General features: G+C 35.4%; 1 protein-coding gene across 4 annotated transcripts in view; it reads left to right on the forward strand.

The window, feature by feature from the left end:
• Nucleotides 1–23,804, forward strand: part of PHF14 (PHD finger protein 14) — a 155,713-nt gene that overhangs the window by 16,234 nt on the left and 115,675 nt on the right. For all 4 annotated transcript variants that reach the window (XM_057372130.1, XM_057372132.1, XM_057372131.1 and 1 more), the window contains exons 4-9: nt 1,564–1,708; nt 10,679–10,838; nt 16,299–16,410; nt 18,582–18,719; nt 20,629–20,775; nt 23,320–23,590. In XM_057372130.1, coding sequence (XP_057228113.1) covers nt 1,564–1,708; nt 10,679–10,838; nt 16,299–16,410; nt 18,582–18,719; nt 20,629–20,775; nt 23,320–23,590 — 973 coding nt within the window. The remainder of the gene's footprint in view (nt 1–1,563; nt 1,709–10,678; nt 10,839–16,298; nt 16,411–18,581; nt 18,720–20,628; nt 20,776–23,319; nt 23,591–23,804) is intronic.

The raw sequence follows: 23,804 nt of genomic DNA on the forward strand, positions 1-23,804 counted from the left end.
TTAACATTACCAGACCCTGAGCTTCTGTAACAGTAGAGATTGCAAATTTCTTTTAAACTTCTCTCAGTGAGGTCAGGTAACAGTTTCAAAGGTACTGTCAGAAAAAACTGATTTCTGTAGATTGTGCAATGCATCAGGGAAATCTATGCCATAACACAGTTAATCTGCCAGAGTTAGGGAACATCCACTGCCATTTTCCTATCTGTAATGTGAATGGTAAGCTAAACATGTATTTTGAGTAATGATGGGCCACAATAATGTCCATAGATATTGCTTTCCTCAAAATGCTTTGTCCTAAAAGGARGATGTTGGGAGAGATGTTCCATAAGTCTGAACGCTGTATCAGAGAATCTTGTATTTTTCATAATTAGTTGCTTTCCTGTAAGCAGCGTGACTCTGTAAATGTTCTTTTCTGTTCTACGTGAGCTCCTCTTTCCTGAGGCATAGTGTTGTTGCTGTATTTTATAAACAGGGGTTGGAATTAGAAAAAGATGATTGGGAGGGCATCTTTCACCCTAATTTTTTTTTGGGATGCCACAGCAGTTTGGGAATATTTTTACATCTTTGATATTTTGAATGGTACCGCTGAACTCAGCCTTTGCTTTAAAACTATTGCTGTTTCTTTGTACTGTAATGGTTATTTTTCATGACTGTGCCTATTTTCACACTTCCATATATGCCTTCATATTACCAATTAAGGTACTTSAAGCTGAAAAATAAAATTAAAAGAATGTGTATGGAGGCCATGAAACAGCAGAAAAGACAGTGCTCTGTCTCAGAATGATAATAGTAAGAACACAGTGTTTATTAAGCAAATTGTTTTACATACAATTTTTTTTGGTTTATGAAGCACTTAACTGTGTTTCCGCAGAAAAATTCCCCATTAAAACCCACATTCTATTTAAGATCYGTGGTTCATATTGTAGGTTGCCAGAACAGGGCAATGTACTTGTTCTGCAAATCCTTACTCCTGTATATACTCAGAAGAACATACCGTTTTAATAACTCATATGGTTTTGCATAGAGATACATACATTTGCATTATAAAAAATCATACAGAGTTGATAATTTGTTATATTTTATGTAAGTGAAAACTTAGCTGTCTTGTATTAGCTATTTATTTTKGGGTTTTTCAGATCCACATGTTTTTTAAAAATTTCAACAAAAGGAAACAACCTTTCTGAATGTTGGAACATTTGAAGGTCACATTTGGCCTTTTTTTAGATTTTGATTTTAAATGGTTTCTTAGGTATTCCTTTTTGTAGAATATAAATGGTTCAAAGACATGTGTTTCTGTCTGAGGAAATTACTCTCTTCTGACCTTTGGATCTTAGCAGGTCTATAGGTTGCATTGAGATCTATGCATACCAGCTCTTGTATCCTTGGATGAAGTGTTTGAACGTTTTGACAACAAGAATCTTAGCTTTGTGAAAATAATGTTCTATGGTTTTTTTTTTTTTCTTTTTGTTCAAAAATTGTTCAAAACCAAATAACAAATCTGTTCGTTTTAAATAAAATTGAAGTTGCTCGCATAATCCACTTGTCTTCATTTTTCAATATTAGGACTCATTGATCCTTGAGAAGTCACAAAATTGGAGTTCCCAGAAAATGGACCATATTTTGATTTGTTGCGTTTGTCTTGGAGATAACAGTGAAGATGCTGATGAAATAATCCAGTGTGACAACTGTGGAATAACAGTGCATGAAGGTAATACAACCCTTCATTTTCATTGCAGGAGGAAAGCATATGCTTTGCTTTTAATAAAATTGTGATTTGCCCTCTTCAATGTAAGCAACACCTTTCAGTGCTGGGGGATAGTTTCTTGTAATACTACATTGATCTTTTTTAGTGGTGTAACACCCATCTTCTGCTTTAGCAAAGCAAATATACGAACCTGTGGTATGAGAGACATGGCCTACAGATACTGATACAATCAACCACAGTCTGCAAATACTGGAGCTATACACTGTGTTTTCAGGGCTTTGGGATATTCCATTAATGTATTTTGTCTTACCTATTTCAGGATATGAATTTGATTGCATAATTCACATATAATGAGAGTAGGAGGCCTTCTAAAAGGAAAGGTTATTTCACCTATATTTTTCCTGTACCAAAAAGGCAGAAAGAAAGGGGGGAAGAAGAGAGGTGTTCTCCGTGGCATTTATTTATAAGTGAAAACAGCTAGTCTTGAACTTCTTCATAATTTTCACTGACAATTTGCAGCAAGGAAGTTTTGAAGTTAAAACGTATTCAAGTTGTTGTTTTGCTAACTCTCAAAATCTGGACTATATGTGTATAATAAACATAGGTGATCTGGTTTTACAGAAATGCTTCCAGAATGATAATGTAGGTGAATGTTAACAGCTTTTCTTGGAAGATGTGACTGTATTGCATATTGTTGGCTCTTTTCTCTTAAGGCTGGAAGGTGGGGAAGTACTAACACAGAGAGACTTTTTTGGTAAAAAACAAAAACAATCCATTAATCAGATTGGATTCTTTTTTCTTGATAGTGTGTACTATTTTAGGACTTCACCTTTTTTTGTTTTCTAAGTTTTCCCAGGAAAGTGAGATGATACTATTTCATTTCTCRAAACGAAAAGTAAATAAGCTTTCATTCTTCAGAAGTGTACAAGGCATTTATTTAATGTATGTGACTCTGTTAATTAAAAAAGGGATTTGAGCTGTTTAGCATGTCTTTCCAGGTAGACAATGATTCTTCTCATACTAGATGGAAAACTTTCAAAACAGTATTTTTCATGCATTGGGATGTAGTTCTTTTCTTTGGTTGACATCACTTAGGATGGAATTTCTGTTCACTTAGGATGGAATTTCTGTCCTGTGGTTCATATGCCTTATATTGAGTGTCTTTGTGTTCTCTTAACTCTTGAACCTGTTGTGRCCTTTTGAAGAGCTAATCCATACTGTCAGTATTGCTTAGAGAGCAGTTTAGTTGACCTAATTTATGATGAGCTGAATCACACTCCAAGYGCCTTTGAGGGCATTAGTCAGGTCTTACTGCCTTCTAGAAGTGTTAGGCTCCTAAATTTATGTGTCTTGCAGAATTCCTTCCTCAGTATCCATGAAGTTTTTTGGAAAGTAATGTGCAGAATGTATTTGATCTGAGATGCAGTAACTATCTAAAACTTAGTTTTACAGAATCTTGGTAGATCTTCTTTTTCCCCTAGCACGGTCTGATACTAACTCATGAGGAAAATAAAAGTGTCTTTTGCTGGTAGTTACAAATGCATGTTTGAGAATTCCCCAAACATTACATACAGTCAATATATCCAAACTTTAGAGCTGTGGAGCTCCCTGTAAATTCTTCTGTAAKATTTATTTAATGATCGTAATGATTGCTGAAGTGAAGAATGATTGTGATAGAAGAATGATCTTCTGCCACTTTAGAATGAAGTGATGGCAGTCATTTTTTATTCAAGTAGAGTACTTTAAAAATCCCCAAAAGATCACTTCCTCATTTTGTTTCATTTACTAAACTTTAGTCCCTACAGAAGTAAGATTATAGCTGGCTTTGCTTTACAGGAAAGTAGTTCCATAGTTCACAAGTAACTTGAATTTTAGTAGTTCAAAAGTAATTGCTGCTATTCTTTCTACAGTGTTCCAGGCAAAGATTCCTGCTAGTCTCACCGATAGAAAGAATGCAATGTGTATGTTTCTTTTTTTGTCATTGCAACAAAGTAAAATAGATTAATTCAGAAGATTTAATTTGTCCGTTTGTTCTTTTAAATTCTAGTGTGTACCAGATAATTGACTGTAGATGTTGTTTATTTTTTCACACTTGTGGTTGAATATTTAGTTAGCTCTTTGCAATTAATTTTAATAATACTTCAAAGTGTATATGAAGCAGTTGTGAAATTCTGTTTGAGTAGGTGAGGTCTTAGAGGAAAATAAGCAAGCTGTGTATGTGAAAGTAATTGATGACTGTGATAAAAATGCAAATTTCTGCAKCAACAATTTGAAGTTGAACAATTTGGAGTTTCACTTGACATTTTACGTGTATGTTTCATTTCTAGGTATGTATGAATATAGTTTCCAGTAGAAATGGCTATTTATTTTGCTGTGTTTCTTCCGTACTTTGGTATTTTATAATGATAAGTAAGGGCAGGTGCTATTTTAAATCTGAGCTTTTTCCGGTAATTTGTTTAAATAATTGCTTGCAGCAAATAAAAATATTACTGTTGTGGTTTAACCCCAGTCAGCAACCAAGCCCCACACAGCYGCTCAYTCACTCCTCCACCAGCAGGATTGGGAGAGAATAGGAAGGGTAAAAGCTGGAGAACTTGTGTGTTTAGGTAAAGACAGTTTAATAGGTAAAGCAAAAACCRTGCACATAAGGGATGCAAAACAAGGAGTTAATTCACCGCTTGCTATGGGTAGGAAGATGTTCAGCCATCTCCAGGAGAGCAGGGCCCCAGCATATGTCATGGTGACTTAGAAGACAAATGACATCACTTCAAACATTCCTCCTTACTCCTTCATCTCTTCATTTTATATACTGAGCATGATGTCACATGGTCTGGAATATCCCTGTGGTCAGTTGAGGTCGCCTGTCCTGGCTGTGTCTCCTCCCAACCTTTCATTCACTCCCAACTTCCTTGCCAACATAGAAGAAACCTTGGCTCTGTATAAGCCCTGCTCAGCAATAACAAAAACATCTCTCAGTTGTCATCATCGTGTTCAGCACAAATCCAAAACATAGCTCACACTAGCCACTGTGAAGAAGATYGACTCCACCCCAGCAAAATCAGCACAGTTACAAAAATTTTGGACCTTGGAAGCTTTATTTTGAKTCAGTGGTCTTATATATGTACCTATGCGCGTTCAATGACTTGGAGATGTGTGCAGTCCTGCCCAGTGGTCATTGATGGGCTGTTTACTTCTGTGTACACAAGTAATACATGAAGCAGCCTATCCTTGAGAAGTTGCAGTCAAAACCAAAATGCAGTGCAACAGTGACTGTTTGGTCCTGTTTGCCTAAATCATTCAACTTGGCTGATTTCCAAAATAAATTGAAAAGTAGTTGAAAAGATAATTTTTGTCTAATCATGTAAACAATGGCTTGCAACCTTGAGAATATTTTTTTTTTTTTATGTTAGTAGAAGCAAGGTTTACTCTTTAAAGCATTGATTTTGATCAGTACCTTGTAACTGTGTGCCCAGATCACAGACATAGACGGTATTTGTAGTCCATTGTACTCTTATATGCAGCTGCTTGGTTTGAAAAATGTTCCAGTAATAAGAGAGTCTGTTTTGTAAACACATTGAAATCCAAAAATTTGTTTTTATTTTTTCAGGTTTCCTTTAGTTGGTAGATTGCTGTGGCTGCGGATATCATGCTGTATCCTGAAATTTGTTCTAATATTTGAGCTTTTGAGTTTTTYAGAATACAGTATTGAATGAAGAGGCTCCTATTTATGAATTGGACAGAAATCAATGMAATGATGTTTACCTGCACTTAGGAAGAGTAATATGCCCATTTCCTGCAATCTGATTTTGATTCTTAGCAGTTGCCTTTTCCCTAGAATCARGACCAGTTATTCTGAAATGCCCAAACAAGTTGCTGGAATACCACAGGGGTTTTCTTCATAGTTTTTATGTGCAATTTCAAGTGGTATTATGAATGCACATGCTTTCTCCTCTGTAGCATGGTAAAAAATTATTTGGAACAAGTGCACTCTTGTCACACCCTACTGGTGTCCCACCCAGGGTCCCACATAATGATSATATTGACAATTTGATTGTTCTTTCCCTGAAGACCTTATTTTCTTCTTGTTGACTATTACAGAAATGGTTTTGCTTCACAGTGAGGGCGTCTTACACTCTTGACTTAATGCCTTGGTGCTCTCTTCAAGTGGAACTTTCTGTCCTCCACAAAACCTTTCTGGTAACTGGAAAAGATTTTCCTGTGACAGTTACCTCTGTTTTAATGTGAAGTTATTCATTAGCTGTGAAAATGCTGCTCTGAGTCAAACCTTCTGGACACCAGGGCACCCTCCTGGGTATTTGGTGCTACCACCTTTTCCTTTTGATGACCTGGTGCATCAGCTGCCTGTTCTGTTGTGGCTTGTATTCCTGTTGGACTGCTTGCTTGGATTAATGAGTTATTAATAAGGTCTTCTATGGAAGAAGAGAAGTGATAAATCATTTGGGAGTAACTCTGTCAGAGCTCATGTGGAAACGACAACATGGCCAAGAGTTAGAGGGGAATTTTCATTCAGACCTGAAGTCACACATCCTTAATAAATACCTTTACTTGAAATACTGAYGAGTTTTGAGATTGCGAGAAATTCTGTTTATTTTCTAATCTAGCTRTTGCTGTGTGATGTTCCTATCACCTGCATGGCCTGCATGCCTGTTCAAAAGCTGTCTTTGCGCTGCAGAAATGTCCAAAAATCAGTGTGTTGTGGAGTAAATAACTGGTTTGAATTGTAACTGCCTTTAAAACTGCAAAAGTAGCGTACGTGTAACACTAATTTAATATTCACTCTTATACATGGGAGTGGTTATTATATGTTAGTTTAAAAAGCCTGTAATTAATTAATAAGTCCATCAATTAAAAATGTGTTCTCATTGCACATATCAGCCTATCCCTGTCACATCCTCCCTCCAACACCCTCAAAAAAGGGAAAAATTCTTTCTTACTGAGTTTRTACAGTTACTTTTCAGAATTTKTACTTCTTTGTGAAGATAATTGTCATTTCTTTTTATAAAAGTCTTYTTTAGACACCAATCTGTCATTTTGGATAAATGTGCTTGTGCTAAGATCTTGTAATAGTAGGACACCCCCAGCTGTGTTGTCAGTTTTTTTGACATACTGATTGCAGTGTGTCTGAAGAAGATGTCTGGCACACATCATAGCATGTGCCACAAGTGTAGGTAGTACACTTGCCAGCTGTTGCCCTTGGGTTGGTTGCTGTGAGTTAAATGAGAAAAGTTCTACATTTTTTGAACAATTTCTTTTCCATCTCCAATCTTTGTTTCTTACTGTACTTTGATGTGTATGTCAGAGAATAAAACTTCTCTTGCTAACAGCAATAGTGTAGTTGCCATATGCTCTGCACTGAAGTAAAACATTTTTGCATTTTAATTCTGCCCCTTACTGTGGTCTTCTGCTGTCTGGTATAAAAATTCATTTTTCAAAATCATGTACTCTTCATTTWCTAAATAAAAACACTGTTTTGAATTCATGATGCATGAAATTGTTAATGTTCTTATTTTAAACTGTTGGTCCAGTTAAGAATTGAATGAAATRTATTTTGAATACTGTGATCTCACAGCATTTAGTTTTGCAAACATAGAGTTTACCATAAAGTTAGTGTTTCAGAGTATGTGTAGATGTAGTTGATACATGCAGATATCCTCTTTGGTGAAGAGTTACCTTCCCAGAGAAACGGAGGACCAGCTGCAGCCATGACAAGAATTAGGTCCCTATTCCTGTTTCTCTCAGTGGTAGAAATTTCAGAACAATTGTTCAAAATGATATTTTAAAGTTTGTGCAGTTTCTTTTTATTGACAATCACATGAAAATATAACCTACTGACAGAGTAAAATGACTTAAAAATCAGGGAATAAAAAAGTTTGTTTTCTGTGTATACTGACAGACATTCAATAGACCACAAGGCTGTAATCATATAGATGCCATGACCAGAACAGTAAGTGTTGTGAAAATTTTATGTGTTTAAATTCATAGGTTAGTATTATACTTAACTGGTTTTATTGTTTAGTGTTAATGGTTTCCAAGGAAGTGTCAGAAATGCAGTTATGATACAATAATCTAAGAATATACAAACATGAGTATCTACTGGACTTTAGGTCGAACAGAGCTCTTAGGAGTATTCTGAAGACCGGGACTTCAGAATTTTTGTGAATGTTAAAGAAAGGCAGCATGCATTTTAAGGAAAGTGTTTAAAAGTTACTTTAATTTCTTCAACAAATTTTCAGTCAAAGGGGCAGATTATTGACTTAATGCCAAATAGATCAGAGGTGCAGTGATAATAACTGGAACCAAACATGCCCTTTATAGGTTCTGTGTCCTTCCTTCTGTTGTCCTACACTGTCTGTACAATTGGGGTACTTTTAGACAGAACCCAAAGATTATCTCCTGATGCTTTTACTAAGCAGGCCCTTAGGTTGCTTTGTGTTCTGACACCAGCAATTCCCAATAATTCATGCAGAACAATTGGACAGAGCAACTTTAAATTGATCTTCAGTGTAGCCACTTAATACTAGGATGGAGTCATTTACCAAATAGCAGCTTTGTATCCATATGTCTATGCATTTTAAAGTCATAAAAAGAATGGTTTTAAATTTTTTTTTAATTGGACCAAAAWAAWWYTTTAAGCTGRTTTTAACAGTGTGRGGTTTAGTTTTGCTAAATRCCAGTTATAAAAGGAGTAAATGCCTCCTTGTCTGTCAGAGATCTTAAATTCTTTAAAGCTATCACTGAGATTTGTATACAAGTTGGGACCAAAAAAATGGGTTAAAAATATGGACAATTATTATTTTTTACTTCAGAAAAAGACCTGTGTTTGTATTGTTATAGAAATAATGTTTAATGTCAACACATGTAATAAGGATGGAAGAAATTGCAGCACATTTGTGTCATTTTCTATCAGTAAGGATAAAAAACAATCAGGTATAAATGACTGGTAAGTATTATAAAGCAACTATTTCAGAATGAAGKTAAGACAGTTTGGGGAAGTCATCATTCTGATTTTAGGAGACTGTTGGCACTTAGKCTAGAGAAGCAAATCTAATTGCTTTCAATTGGTGAAGAAGCATCAGTGTTTGAAAGAAACTGATTTTGTTTTATCATCTGGGTTGAGGACAGTATTACTGCATCTGTAATGTTGAGAAATTTTTAGTAAGTACTTTTAAGAAAATGTTAATATGTTTAGAYGTCTGAAGGAGTTACAAAAAGGGTAATGATTCATCAACTCTACGACATCAGCGAGTCGTGTTTGTACATTGGCCTTATTTCTGTAAAGGAGATCTGCTGGCATGTATTCAAAATTGTGTTGTTAGAATTAAAAGAATTAGTTTGTGGAATGTTTCTTAAAATTGATACATTATAAGGAGGATGGAGTTACCCTATAYGTGAGCTCTATGATCTTGAATATCCCTAATGAAACTTGTCTGTGAATGTGCTTCTGCACATTGCTTKTCCTTTTATTCTAGGATACTTTTTRTAATGAAAAGAAACATTTTGCYATCTTATTTTAATTCTTATTGATGARCCTCATTCTGTAATGGAAGACTACATTTCTTGAGAGGTTCCTGTAGCGTTGCTTATTKCGTGAATGTAGTTTCACTGTATTATGCAGACCTTTGTTTCTGTCTCAAGGGGAGTTGGAACACTGTTGCTATTTTATGACAGCCAGCGGGTAATGAAACAAAGTAAAAAATCATGTTGCTATTTAATTGCAGAGTTGAGTAATTTTTCTKCTGTGGAAGTACAAATGTTGACTTGATCGCTGTGTTTGATAAATAGCTGAATTTAATTTTTTAGTAAAGCCTCTACTGTGTTTTAAGTGTTGACAATTAAATATTTTCTCTCTTACTGAATAGCAGCTAAATGTTCAAAATGTGGGATATGAAAAAAAAACAGTTTTGTGTCGATTTGGGATTTTCCTTTTTGTTGTCTTCAGTAGTACTGATACAAGTCTTACTCTTGTGCAAAATTTAAATAACAAATCACTTAAAGAACACTGTTCTCCTGAATTTGTGGTAATTAAGAATGCATAGGCACCTTAGCAATCATAAATACCCATGATGTACTGAAGAAGAATGGAGAAACTGAATGATTGAGCCTAGCCATAATTTAAAACCGGGTACAAATGAGAGTGCTTAAAATATATGTTATATATATACTTCATCAATCACCATTATGGTGTCTCAGAATTGTCAGTCTGTGCTCCACAAACTATATTTTGGTTTTGAAGTTGCTCAACGGTTTTAAGGTCAGTTCTCAGCTCATAAAGTAGGTAGACAGTGTTTTTTATTTCATGTGTCTATTCTCTTGTATTGATTTGMATGCCGAATGCAATGTGGAAATGTGCATACTTGTTGAAGTATTTTATTGGCATAATGAACCTCTAGAAGAAAACCCAATCACTCTCCCCTTTCCTCCAAAAAAATGTTCATTTTCAGGGAGAAAAGCTTGTTGCATTTGTCTTGAAATATATTTCTTTACTTGAAGAAAAATGGATTCAGTTTTTCTCAGTCTTTGTTGGTTCCTTTAAGTCTTGTTTTCTTACTTTCCTTCTTAATGGATAGTCTGAAAGGACACGAAGTGTTGCTAGAATAAAACTAAAACAGTCTTTTTCTTCTTGTTAGTTTCGAGATTTTGGGCATACAAGSAGACAGAATATAGGAATAGAGCATTATCATAAAATCAACCCGAGACATTGTTTTACAGTTGTAATCTAAGGCAATCACATAAAACGGATGACTTTCTAAAATTAAGCTCTTTCAAATGTAAATTTTGCACTAACTATAATGGTCTCAAAAATGTTGCAGGCTTTCTTGGGTATCACAGTATTTTTCTCATATGGCTCTCCTGAATCTGTATGTGTGCATGTTCCCTTCTGAAATCATAACTGGCAAGTGTCTTCTACARTTGTCTCTTCTTGCACTGATCTTCYRTTTATCCCATRTGTAGGTTGCTATGGCGTTGATGGAGAGAGTGACTCTATCATGAGCTCAGCTTCAGAAAACTCCACAGAACCYTGGTTTTGTGATGCATGCAAGTGTGGTGTCACACCTAGCTGTGAATTGTGTCCCAACCAGGATGGCATCTTCAAGGAGACTGATGCAGGCAGGTAAGACTGAATAAGTGATGTTTTGAGTTTGATGTCATCTTATATTTSAATGATCAGGTGTTTTCCTGTGCCTTGTACAAACTCTGCTCATGTCTATTGACTTTCAAGTATGACATAAATAGGAGGAGAACTATATGCTTCTTTTTTTGGGAGGGCAAAGGACTGAGTTAATAATGCCAGGAAATGGGAAAAAGTAGCATWACAAAATTCTATTGAAGGTGTGCTAAAGATACTGAGATAGACCTAGTACATTACAACTATTTAGAATTATGGAGATTATATTCTTGATTTTTGAGTGTATGTTTGCTTCTTTTAGGATTGAATTCAGGTCTAATTTCAGAATAAGCAAATTAATTCTCATGTGATATCTTCAATTCCTGTCACATTAGGAAAATAAATTAAGATGTAGATATTAAAGATAACTACTTATCTGTAGTAAAGACAAACACTGGATTATCAGTGTTGTCTGATTTATGCCTAATGTTGCTGGGTTTTGCTGCATTGTTTTATTTGGTTCTCTTTTTTTTTTTTTTTTTTTTTTTNTCAAGGCTTTTTCCCATATACTTTATAGTTGTAGGAATTGCAGGTGTGTGGTAATAAGCCTAGCTTTCAGGTACTGGGCTTATCATAAGCTTTTTAAAAAAAAGTTACACAAGTGAGTCAAGGTTTGTAGTGAATAATTTTGACCCTTGGAGGCAGTAGTGCTTCTTTTAATACTTTAATACTGAACTTTAGGGTTCAGGTCCTTGTTTCTGGTTTGTAGTAGGTTCAAGAGTATTTATGTGCCTTCTTTATAAACCTTTTACATGACTAAACAAATCGTACTTTTTTCAGTTATTTTCTGTTTTAACAATAATGCTTCTATATGCAAAAAAAATAATTCTAAAGACTAAAACTCAGTTGAGTAAAAGGAAATGTGAGACTTGATGCACCTGAGAAATTTTATTATTTTATTATTATTTTATTATTATTTTATTATTATTTTATTTAGAACCTTTTTATTCCTGTGTTCTGTAAAAAGTTTAAGCACTATATGTGTGATTTACCATATTATCCTAGTAAAACTATTGTCAACATTTTAATAATTGCTTAAAATTCTTCTTGTTGAAATGGTGGTATGCTTCTGGTTAACCTGGAAGTATTTTCTTCATTACATTGGTTTGTCTGTACATAAGCACATGCTGGCCTTGGTGGCTGTGGGCATTATCGCTATAATTTATTCTTTTTGTATCTTTACTTGCTATCCTGGATAAGTTTATTCTCCCAGATGAAGATCCTATATATAGACAAAAACAAAATACTARTTGTTATTTACTAATTCATATTACTAATATGTGAAAATTCCTGTGCTCTCTTTTTATTATTTATTTACACATTTGAATTCTCAAAGTGGGGGGCACACACTAAAAACTAAGGGTATGATCTTGGTGCAGTGTTGATTATGTTTTATTGTACTCAGTAAATTGGATTCCAAATCAGTGCTTTTCTTGACATATTAGCAGGAAGAGACTACCAAGTAACAGATTCCTTTAATTCATCTTTGCTCTTCATCCCCTTATCATCTTCTGAAATAAACTCTTTGTATGCGTCAGTGCTGGAAATTACACAAACCAAACCTAGTTGGTTTCTTTTCATAATCAAATTAGAATAATTTCTCTGTTTCTACATGAAAGGTGAATCATTAGAATAATGAGGTGCTTAATTTCTCAGCAGAAGCCTTTCCACATTAATCTCTCTGTTTCACAAGTATAAATATGAATTTATGAAATTTTACTTCTCAAAATGCTATTATCCTAAAATATAAATTCTGTCCCTGTTTCAGTATGGAGTTTTTCTTCTTTCCTAATCAACATCTGTCATCATTGCTCCAAGCTAAATGGATGGTAAAGTAACAAGGAAGATTATTCTTCTTTGATTACCCAATTTGTCTTAATTACAAGCTTCTAAAACATGTGCAGCTAAATAAATGAGCAGGAAAATATTTAGAACTGGTATTAAAAGCAGCTGAAGCTGCTTCAGCTGTGAACTTGACTGACTTGTGTATGTTTTTTTAATAAAGATTCAGGTCTGAGTTTGCATGTAGGTGGTTAAAGAAATGAGGCACTTGTGTGCCAGTCACACTGAAATGGCAGTTTAAATCTGTAATACTGCAATACTTGGGTGACATGTACTAAAACATTTTGAGAAGGTCAGTATGAAGCAAGCAGCCAGCTGTTGGGTTTATCATAGATAAACTCCTACAGAGTGCAGCAGCATTAAATACACCAGTGGAGCATGAAAATCTGTGCAAATTAAATTGAGAAAGCAGCTGCTTGTAGAAGATGTGTATCTTTATATTGAACTTTGGCGGGTACGTTTAGGAGGCTGTATTAAAACTTACTATCAAAAATCTCCAACCAGAACCTTGGATTTTTGTMAAGAATAGTAATTGTGGAGATATGCAACTTCTGTTTATAAGGATTTTTCTATATTACACATCTTAAAGGAAGAAWATAGAAAAGAAGCCCTGCTGAATTCAGATGTTTTTTACTTACAAACAAGCTCTTTATTTATCTCAGGGTTATAGGTCTYGTTCTTTGTGTGGTGCTTTGATTTAAAAAAATATTTTTACTTCCTTTTGAAAACAAATGCAGTATGCTCATCTAAATGAGRTATTTACTTTAGTTTGTCATAACATTTACCAAAATACACATTTAAGCACATAYATATGCTTTTTTTAATTGAAGAACATTTCATATAAGTATGGTAGTGATTTAGGCCAAGCTGTTGCCTATCCTCCTGGATGCAGCTTGGAAGGGCAGAGGTGGTAGCTGGTGCTCCATTGCTCYCCTGCAGGGATATCTTGTGCCTCCACTGGTTTTGTGAGGAATCAGACAGAAGATGTACTTCTCATATATTAATTAGAAGAACCTTTTCTTTTTGCAGATAACATTGTGTTGAGTTAGGGGCTTGTGCTGGCATGCTGGAGTGTTTATGCTGTAATAAAACCAGTGGTGAGGTTTATTTYCTTTCTGAGCAGCAAGAAGTTTGGCACAATGCTTGAGTATCTCAGCTTGTTCTCTGGCACCTAGCAGGCTGTCATATTTGCACTATGTTATTTAAGACAAGGTTATAACTCATCTTCAAATTTTCTTTGCATCTTCCTATAGAWACAGTGCTGTGACCAAATAATTTTGTGGATGTGAAGAACACTACTAAAATGTGTGGAGGCAAAGCAATGCAGTTCTTGCATATAAACATGTATTTGGGATATACATTATTCTCATTGTTTGAAGTTTGTATGTTTTAAAGGGAATTTACTACTTCTCACCTCAAACCTGAGTGATTTAACCACAGGATAAAAACTTGATTTTAAATACACAAGTGAAAACAGTCTTGTCAGATATGACACAGTGGATCAGTCAGTGTTGTGACTTGTTAGATTTATGGAGGAATTTATTGCAGAGTGAAGTGATTTAATGGCTTTTAAGTTGTTTCTTACTGTTACTGGGATTTTTCTGTTACCCAGTTAATATCTTGGACAGTTTGGGGGAAAAATGGTAAGTAAATAATCTGCCCACCAATTTTGTACATTGAAAGATGGTTTTCTTTGTAAAGACTGAAATATAGATGTATTTTTGAGCTTGCTATTGAACCTTTCATATTTTGCTTTTATGGAATCTCTGTTTGGTTATATGATTCATAAATAACATGAAACTTAATAAATCTGAGTGTGATAAATTCCAGCATTGTAGGTCTTAGGACCATTGGTGAGAAGTGTGCTGCTTTGAGAAACCAGGGCTAYAGGGAGCTCCTGAACATTGCAACCATGAGTGTAAATTTTTCTCTAGTCTGTAAGCAGCTAGTTAATAACAGGGTAATAAACATGCTCTTTTAAGTACWCCTGAACCCAGGATGTTATTGCTGTGGTATAACTGAATTTTTAAAATTAAAGTACAAAGGAAAAAGGAGGCAGAAGAGGTAGGCTAAACAGTGGTAGACAATTGGAAAAAAGRGCACAGCAGCATGAATGCAGATTTAAGCAGATGGTAACAATTCTGTACTGAGTCCCTGGTAAAAGAGCCAAGGGATGAAGTGTTTCTCACATCATCATRAGTCTTCTTGAATACAGGCAGCAGATTCTATTATTTGATTAGAACAGAACAGAAGAGAGTTTTAGTCTTCTCTAGTGAWACGTTTACTGTTAAACAATAATGGCTGGGAAGATTGTAAAGTGCTGAGTTAACACACTTGCTGAGGCTCAAACACAGGATATTTGAGCTTGTTTATGTTCTAAGTCCCTAGTTTTATTTCATATCATGTGGGAGTTTATAGGGTCTAAGTGTTAGTTGCAATTGAAAGGCCATTTTCCTGAATATTATAAGATAACAAAAAAATAGCAGTCTTGACCCTCTGTTTCTGAGAGTTTTCTCCTACCTGACGAGCAAGGAGTTGCAAATGCTTCCTTAATTTTGGTAAATCAGAAAGATTATTTGGAGTAGTTTGTCTCCTTTAATTTGAGTTATGCTTGCTGTGCGTAACAGATTTTGAGTTTGTCACTAACCAMTGGTTTGTGACAATAAGAGCTGGATCTTTTAGAAGTTATTCATTATGTAAGAAGAAGAAAAATTTGTCTTCTGCTGCACAGCTGTTTTTGGGTAGCTGAGAGTTTCAGGAGGATAGGAAGATGCCTGTCAAAAGCAGATTTGAGGTTGAAGCCTTTATGATTGTGGGGCATTTAATTACTATACAGTAACCTCCAGATTCATGCCCTCTCATTTCTGCCCCTTAGGGCTGAAGATTTAGATGTATTACTCTCCAGTTTGTTTATGGCCAGTGAAGAAGTGAAYAACTAAGTCTGTTCATCTCTGTTTCAGACAGGCTTTTCTGTGATACTACGCAGATGTGTTTGTTACTGAATGCAAGTGCTATCTATGCTGCTTAACACTAGTTAGTTTTGGTGATAGTTCCAGGTGTAACTAAGAGTGCAAAGTCTGACTGATGCTGTGCTGTAAGTGCTTCATAGCTGTATGTTTTTTAAATAAAGATTCAGAGCTCTGTGTTGCTGTGACTACCTGTATAAYTTTGTTCCTCCCCTTCCTACTCCCTACCACATCATGAAAGTGTCTGTCTGCTGTAGCTTTATAAGTAATATCAAAATCTTCATACACCTTTCATGTTACTTGAAAAGTGTGTGGAGCCCTTGTGAGAGCCATCAGAACATGAAGGTGATGGTAGCCCAGCCCTTGATCCAGGCAGGCAGAGCAATCCCAGTGGCTTTGAAAGGCCTTACTCTATGGCTCAGTGTCTGAGCTCCTGAATTCCAAATAGGCACTCTGTCCCTGCTTTTAATGTACTTTCCTTCAAMCATTTCATCTAGTGTCTGCAACATTTACAGAATGCTTTGAAATCTGAAAATGGTGAGTATAATATAGGATAAAAATGTTGATAACAGTAACCTAATTTTGTTTTCTGTTTTAGGTGGGTCCACATTGTTTGYGCCCTCTATGTTCCAGGAGTGGCATTTGGAGATATTGACAAGCTGCGGCCAGTAACACTAACAGAAATGAATTATTCAAAGTACGGTGCAAAGGTAAKTTTAAAAGAGATGGTTGGTTGTACTTTGTGTTTTTACATGTAATAGAATAAAATGCGTGTTCCCAACTTTATTTTTCTTCTTTATAGCAATTTTGTAGTGAAGTCCAGGACTGAAAATATGATAAAGTTTTTTAATGGTTATACCGTTGCTCTTCCCTCTATCTTTCTATCTGTTCTCTTACCACTGTTCTTCACAATTTCTGTCTGTTTTCCCCCAATTTCCCTGATTTTTAACACGGATGCTAATTTCTTCTGAAGTCAGTTAATGACATATTGACAAAATGTGAATGGAAAGTGAGGAGGGTTTATGAGATGAGAAATGAGAGGTTAAGTTGATTAAGAAAGGGGCAGATGTACRTTCAGTAAGAATTATATTAGACTTTATATGTGAGCTAGTATGCATGCAAAAAGGCTGTTTCAAAGCAGTGTTTACAAAAATCCACAGCAACATAGGACTCTCAACTTGAACTTAAAAAGGGTTCTAAAGTTAAAGTTGTTTTACATGTAAATGTTTTCAATCCAGATCWAAAGTAATCATGAGCAAACCATACAGAAAACCATTAGTTTGCTAAATGCTTTTGTACGGCTAATACAATGTTCTTGTGTGGAGAAGCCATGTCTATCAGGCTAATGAGGGAAGGTGTTTGGTTGTAAGTTTGCAGCTCTAAAGCTTCATTTTTGCAAAATCACTTCTGTTTTCTGGGATGTCAGTTTGTTAAGTTGAATACTAAATGAAAATATGTAGTGTAGTTTTAAACATGCATATGTGTAAAATAGATTAAAACACTTGTATTGCCCGTGCACATTATATCTGTGTCAGGAGCGTGGGCCTGCTGAGGCGTTTAGCCTTGTTTAAAAATGTTTGTATAAAAAAAGGTTGGGACAAGCACGCCAGAGCCTGCAAACTGTTGTTGATATGAATCATGCTCTTTTTTTAAATAACATGAGTGATGTACAGGAGCATTTGGACATCTTTTCCTGCTGTGAGTAAGGTGAAAGTGAGCTGTACAGGTGAAKATTCATTACTGTTGCAAAGCTCAAAATGCTGTTTGCTGTATCAACTGTGGTAGTTACAGCTTATTTTGCTAAATTGCCCCCTGCAAAACCACCTTAATATAACAGTCTTTTTAATTTCATTTCTTATCTGTTAGTTGTTGGAGCTACACAGCTAAAAGGTAGTACAGGTAGCTACACAGSCCTTCTAGTGTAGCATATGTGATGTTTTGAGATGGTTCTGTCACTGAGTTTTCCTTGCCATCCTTTCTGTTGTTTACCTTTCTGCATGGAGGTATTTTCCATAGGTGATAGACAGTTTTGCTCTCTGTTGAGCAAGCAGGAGACTAGGAGATGCATTCCTGTGTAATTTTTAGATCATCTTTATGCACTGGATAACAGCACTGCTTAAGCAGCCTATGTTCCCACTTGCTGCTTGCTTATGTGCTCATCACTCCAGTTTGCTGGCACAGGGGTATGGTTTGAAATCATGGTGAAACAGACTGAGGAATTGATCTGCCTGAAAAATAAGTTGCTTGTTTTTTTTCCAGGTCATATGAGGGGATGTCAGTTTGCTGTTTTGCAAGTGACTGTGCCTAAATGCACATATCTGAAGCTATAGCTCCTTAATTGAGTGAATAACAACCTTCTTTACTGATATTTATGGGTTTTGAGGATTTGCTTCTGCATTGTCACATGTTTACTTCTCAGTCATTGCTTGTGGAAGGACATGCACCTAATTATATGTGGTTTTCAGTCATTCAGAGCACATCTTTTATTGTTTGTCCTCTGAACTTATTGAACATTTGCTGAGGAGTGGTGCTTTTTTCATACCATACTTATACAATTAAYTGTGCTTGAATTGCTTGGATGATGCTTAGTTGTTTTGCTGAAGGGGAATKCAAAACSTGGAGGTTCATGTAAAAATCCATCCAACATGCTGTTTAGATTACTTAAGCACTTTACCCTTGCTTGTTGAAAATGAAATTAATAGTGGTGTTTGAGAAAGCATGAAGCTTTAAGTAGTGTCAGCTGTTGGGAACATACTTGATTTCTGTACCACACAGGAGTAACCCACCAGTTTGTTTTTTATATCTAACAGCTAAATTATCAAATATTACACAAAATGCACCTGAAATATTACTGTGGCGTTTTCTATTCTTCTTTATAAAGGAATGCAGTTTTTGTGAAGATCCTCGTTTTGCCAGAACTGGGGTGTGCATTAGTTGTGATGCTGGGATGTGCAGAGCATACTTCCATGTGACCTGTGCTCAGAAGGAAGGTCTCCTCTCAGAAGCAGCAGCGGAAGAGGTAGCTATGGGAAGGATAGAATAAAAGACCTCTACTGAAAGCTTATGAAGATGACCTGAAACGGTGACTTTTTTGTTCACAGACTGAACAGAGTTTTTTAATATAGGTAACAAGGCCTAGCTGAGTAAAGGAACTGTACAGGAAAAGCTCTTTATTCACCAAATTATCCAATTCTGAGCACCTTTTGAAACTGACTGGAAAAAGGATAAAGAAAGTTAACCAAAGAAGTTGGCTTAATAGACTATCAGTCAATACAGACACAGATTTTAACTCTTATTTCCTGAACTTCACATAGGGTGACATACTTTCCTAGCTGTTTGTGTAATATAGTAATCTCTGTTACATACCAAATGGGAGTTTTGGGAAATGAACTACATTTCTGATACCGTTTTCCAGTATTGGAAAATATATATGTGTTTTCCAGTATTTTCTTCAAATTGTAGTACAGATATATGACTTTTTAGTGGTAATATTGATCTTTGGAATCAGAATGAAAARCAAGTATTTATAAGCTCCTGATAACTTCTTAATATATTTTCTGAACTATTTTTCCCCTATAATATGATCCAAAACMATTTAGATTTGAAGTTCCTGCTTCCCAATTAATTTTTATGGTATAAGTACTTTAGGTTGTCCAATTTCATCCTGGTACCTATCATTTTGATTAAGCCTGTTGTGTTCATAGCTGCACAATTTGACTTCTTGCCTTAGGAAGTAGCACAGGTAACACAAAAACAAGCATTACTTTCACTGTTGAKTTTTACCCTTTTGTTTCTGAAAACAGTGGACCACTAAGGGATTCATGAAGGAATCACAAAATACTTTCTTCTGTTGGACCAATAAATAGGAAGATAGTGTACTGCCTCATTGTTATTRTCCTTAATAGATTGTGTGTAATGTTGAGTCTTCAAATGCTCTACGTGAATTCCCTCTGGATATATGTATCTGCTTGCCTTTCCACCTTAAAATTTTGTTACATTTTGTTTTTTCTGTAATCAAGTTTTTAATCTAATCACACAATTTCAGTTYAGGGTGCTGCTAATTTTTGAAGTAGGCTGTCACATAATGTGAAAATTAGGATTAAAATAAAATGTGCTTGTAAGGAAAGGCTAAGTAAATTGTATTGGTCTATGTTGTATAAGTGGAGTGAAGGAAAATTTGATAGGCAGGTGATTTATTAATATTTGTAGTTCTTTATGAAGGAAGACTGCATAAGTCTGTAGATTTATGAYGTTGTTTGTACACTTTTGAAAATACAAAGGCAATGAATGTGTTTCTCAAACTATGTCTCCTCATGGCTCAGATATTTGTAGTCTGCTGACAAGTTTTGCATGTGCTAAAAGTTACTATAAGCCTACAGCCGTGATAATGTGCAGATATGATAGAATGAAAAAAAGAAAAACGGTAAAAAAAAATAATCTGAGCGATGATAAAAAATGTATAGCCACCAAAATTGCTGGAAAAACRTAAGAGAAACCAAATATATTGCCTTTGATAGAATTAAGAATTATAAAGCATTTGTAGGATTTAATTTAAAAGGTACGGTGAATCAATAGGAAATGAATTCGTTATATGTTAATGGGATTTGTATTTAGGAATTTATTTTGCTGGGATTTTTTTCCCTGGGAATGCAAACAAAGTACAACGATTGACTAGTAGAGAGTTAAATAGTTAATGCATTTARAAACATTTAGGATCATGCAATGAAAACAGTGGAAAAACACCCTATATTATAAATGATATTAACATGACAACATTGATTTAGAAACATACTTTATAGTTGTTTTTATAAACATGCCCACGCGAACATATGAATTGATTGCCAGAATGTTTGTACTGTTCAGAGCCCTTTGGCCTTACTTTGTCTTACTTTATTTTCGTTCCTTCCCCTTTGTTTTTTCTGAAACAGGACATAGCTGACCCTTTTTTTGCTTATTGTAAACAGCATGCGGACAGGTTAGACAGAAAATGGAAGCGGAAGAACTACTTGGCATTACAATCTTACTGTAAAATGTCCTTGCAGGAAAGAGAAAAGCAGCTTTCACCAGAAGCTCAGGTATTGTGTTCGTGACACAAACACCTCTGTATCGATGTTAAATGTGACAAATTAAGAGACTGTAAAAATGTTATTATAGTAGAAAATAAAATGTGAAATATATTGATAGTGCATGGTCATTTAACAGTTCAGTGAATTATTTGTAGGATTTGGTCTCTAAGAACAATTTTATATATATCTCATATATCTCATGTGTACATATAATATATATAACTCAGTAAATGCCAAATATTAGTCTGTGCTTATCTGAATTGAAAAATAYTACTTTGGTTTTAAGGCAAAAAGTTGGTGATTACTTTTTCATTGTAATTCATAGATTTTGTTTAACATTTTCTTCAAGATTCTGAAGAAAAAATGATAGCAAGACAAAATATATGGGCTGTTTCTATTTCTATCTTAATTTCCATCTTTGTAGGTCTGAGTRGAATTCTGTATGCCAGGTGTATTCATTGTAAAGATTTTATAGGAAAAAAATAATGTATGCAAGGAAGTGAGTCTGTGCTGCTGCGTGGGAGTTGTCTGAAAGCCTTAGGCACCTCCATATCCCTGTCTAATGGCAGATCCATTTAAAACTGTTAGTTACAGCCTAAGCTCAGCTGATAAATGTCCTGTTGATATAATCTCTCTGAGGGAATCTGCATACTTTCATGTTTCAATGTGTGTATATTTTTCTTTTTTTCTGATTCTGAGGAATTTATAGTTGGCTTCACTGCTTAGACTGAACTGCATTCCATGGAAAAATCACACCTTAGCAGAAAAGCAACTTGTTATCTGAACAAAACCTGCCTAATTGATTTGTASCAAGTAGCTGTAAATAGTGGAAATCATTTATGGGAGAGGTCTATCGGCTTTTTTTTCTTAAGTGAGAATTACAGTGTAATGATAAGAACATGCAGTTTCATATTATCAAACTTGTAATTTTAAAAAAAAATCTTACCTTTCTAGTTCTTCAGAGATCTTTGAATAGGAGAAGAGAATATTAATTTAAAATGACCTCTGCTGTTGAGAATGAGCATAAGCGAACTCTTGTAGAAGAATTTTGAATAAAATATTTCTGTGGGGTATTGAGCTTCATGTAGCTTGTTTCAAACTGGTTTCATAATTCTTACTGAATTTACTCAGCTCTCAGTTATATGAAATGCAGCTGTTTAGTGGAGAAATCACAGTAATAGGAATACCACCCAATATACTGGTAAGTGATGGTTGTGCAATATCAGTTTGCATCCAACAAGGCTTGTTGGGCTCTGTTTTCAGGCATGTGTTACACAGTCCTGATAATGCTGAGAAGTTCCCAGCACTTCCCTTTCTCCCTCCTCTTTTCCCCAAACCAAGGCCCTGCAAGTTTTTAATCTAATTTTTTTTAGATTAAATGTTTGGAAACTGAAAGAATGACTGCTGAAAACTGCAGGTGGAGTTACTTGACACAATCATAGGCACCTTGATACAAGTATTATGACTTGCATATATTTTGTACAACCATGTGTTTTCACATTGGTGTCTTTGGTATTGTGTAACTGTGGCTGTATGACTGATGCTGTGGGTCCACGAAAAAAGCCATTGAGGTCAGAGCTGACCTTTAACCCATATGTTCTGTGTTTCTTGGTCATTAATATTCAAGACCTAGTAAGGTAACATATTAAACTGTCTGCAATATTACTTTCAATGATTCTGTTTGAAATCAGAGATGTTCCTTAACCATGGCGTATATGTATATGCACGCTTTTTGCTTTTGTCTCAGGAGTATCTCTCACCATATGGTGGGGCAGTCACATTAGTTTAGTTTCTTCTTTGTGCAGGCAAGTAAACAGCTTCTAACTGATAGTCAGCTGGAGCTTTGCCTCTGAAGGTTTGTATGTTTGATGTCATTTTCTGCCAGAATTGCCACTTCATAGAGTTCCCTCAAGACAGTATTTTCCAACTGTCAGTAACAGCTCGATCTTCTGGGATAGATCTCCCAGATGGTCACAAATATACAGATGTCACCAACAATATATAATGTGAGCTTCTCTTGTCTGCTTCACTTCTGTTTGGGTTGAGTTTTTGACAAATTAGAATCAGCAAGTTTAATGTTTATAAAGAGAAGTGGCGTTGAGAAAGGAGTTCCTAAAAATGTGTATCAAATATGGCAAATATGCTCTTCATCAACTTTTATTGCTCACATAGATACCAGTTTAAAGTGTATCTAAATGCATATGTGATAGGTCAACCAAGGCTTTTCCCAATCTTCTGTCATTATTAGAAGGGGTTGTCTGAAAGCCAGCAGTCATCTGTTGCTTTCATCAGCAGGGAAATCTCATCAAGAAGTGTGTGCATAGCTCCAAAACCGAGTGAAAGGATAATGTCGTTTGTGTGCTTTGAAGTAAAATGGAATGCCTGTATCAACATCTGTTTCTTGAGTTGTGGAGTTCCGGAGTGAAAATGGCATTGATTAGATTGTGTGGCTTTTAAAATGAAAATAAAATGCGGATGTGTTCCAAATTATAACTCCAACCTAATTTTGAATTGTTGTTTGATGTTTGTAATTGGTGGAATTATTCGTTGCAGGCTCGGATCAATGCCAGGCTCCAGCAGTACCGTGCCAAGGCGGAGCTGGCGCGCACCACCCGGCCCCAGGCCTGGGTTCCCAGGGAGAAGCTGCCGCGGCCGCTGACRAGCAGCGCTTCTGCCATACGAAAGCTGATGCGCAAAGCTGAGCTGATGGGAATCAGCACAGACATCTTCCCAGTGGACACTTCAGATACCAGCTCCAGTGTTGATGGAAGAAGAAAACATAAGCAGCCGGCTCTCACTGCTGACTTTGTGAATTACTACCTTGGTAAGGGTGAAAATGGCTTATTTTTCACAATGAAAAAATATTGCTTTAGTGCGTTATGCTGTACTATTTCATTGGCTTTTTAAATTCTCATTGCATTTAGTTGTTTCTAGTAGATAAATGTGGATTATGACTTCATTTTAGGTCAGGTATATTAYTGCTTTGAATCTCCTACACAGAAAGTTKKTTTTTTTTTWAAGACACTGAAGAAAATAAA

This window comes from Malurus melanocephalus, unplaced genomic scaffold (genome assembly GCF_030028575.1).
Source record: "Malurus melanocephalus ecotype Western Australia unplaced genomic scaffold, MMel_1.1 scaffold_164, whole genome shotgun sequence".
In the NCBI taxonomy this organism is placed as follows: Eukaryota; Metazoa; Chordata; class Aves; order Passeriformes; family Maluridae; genus Malurus; species Malurus melanocephalus.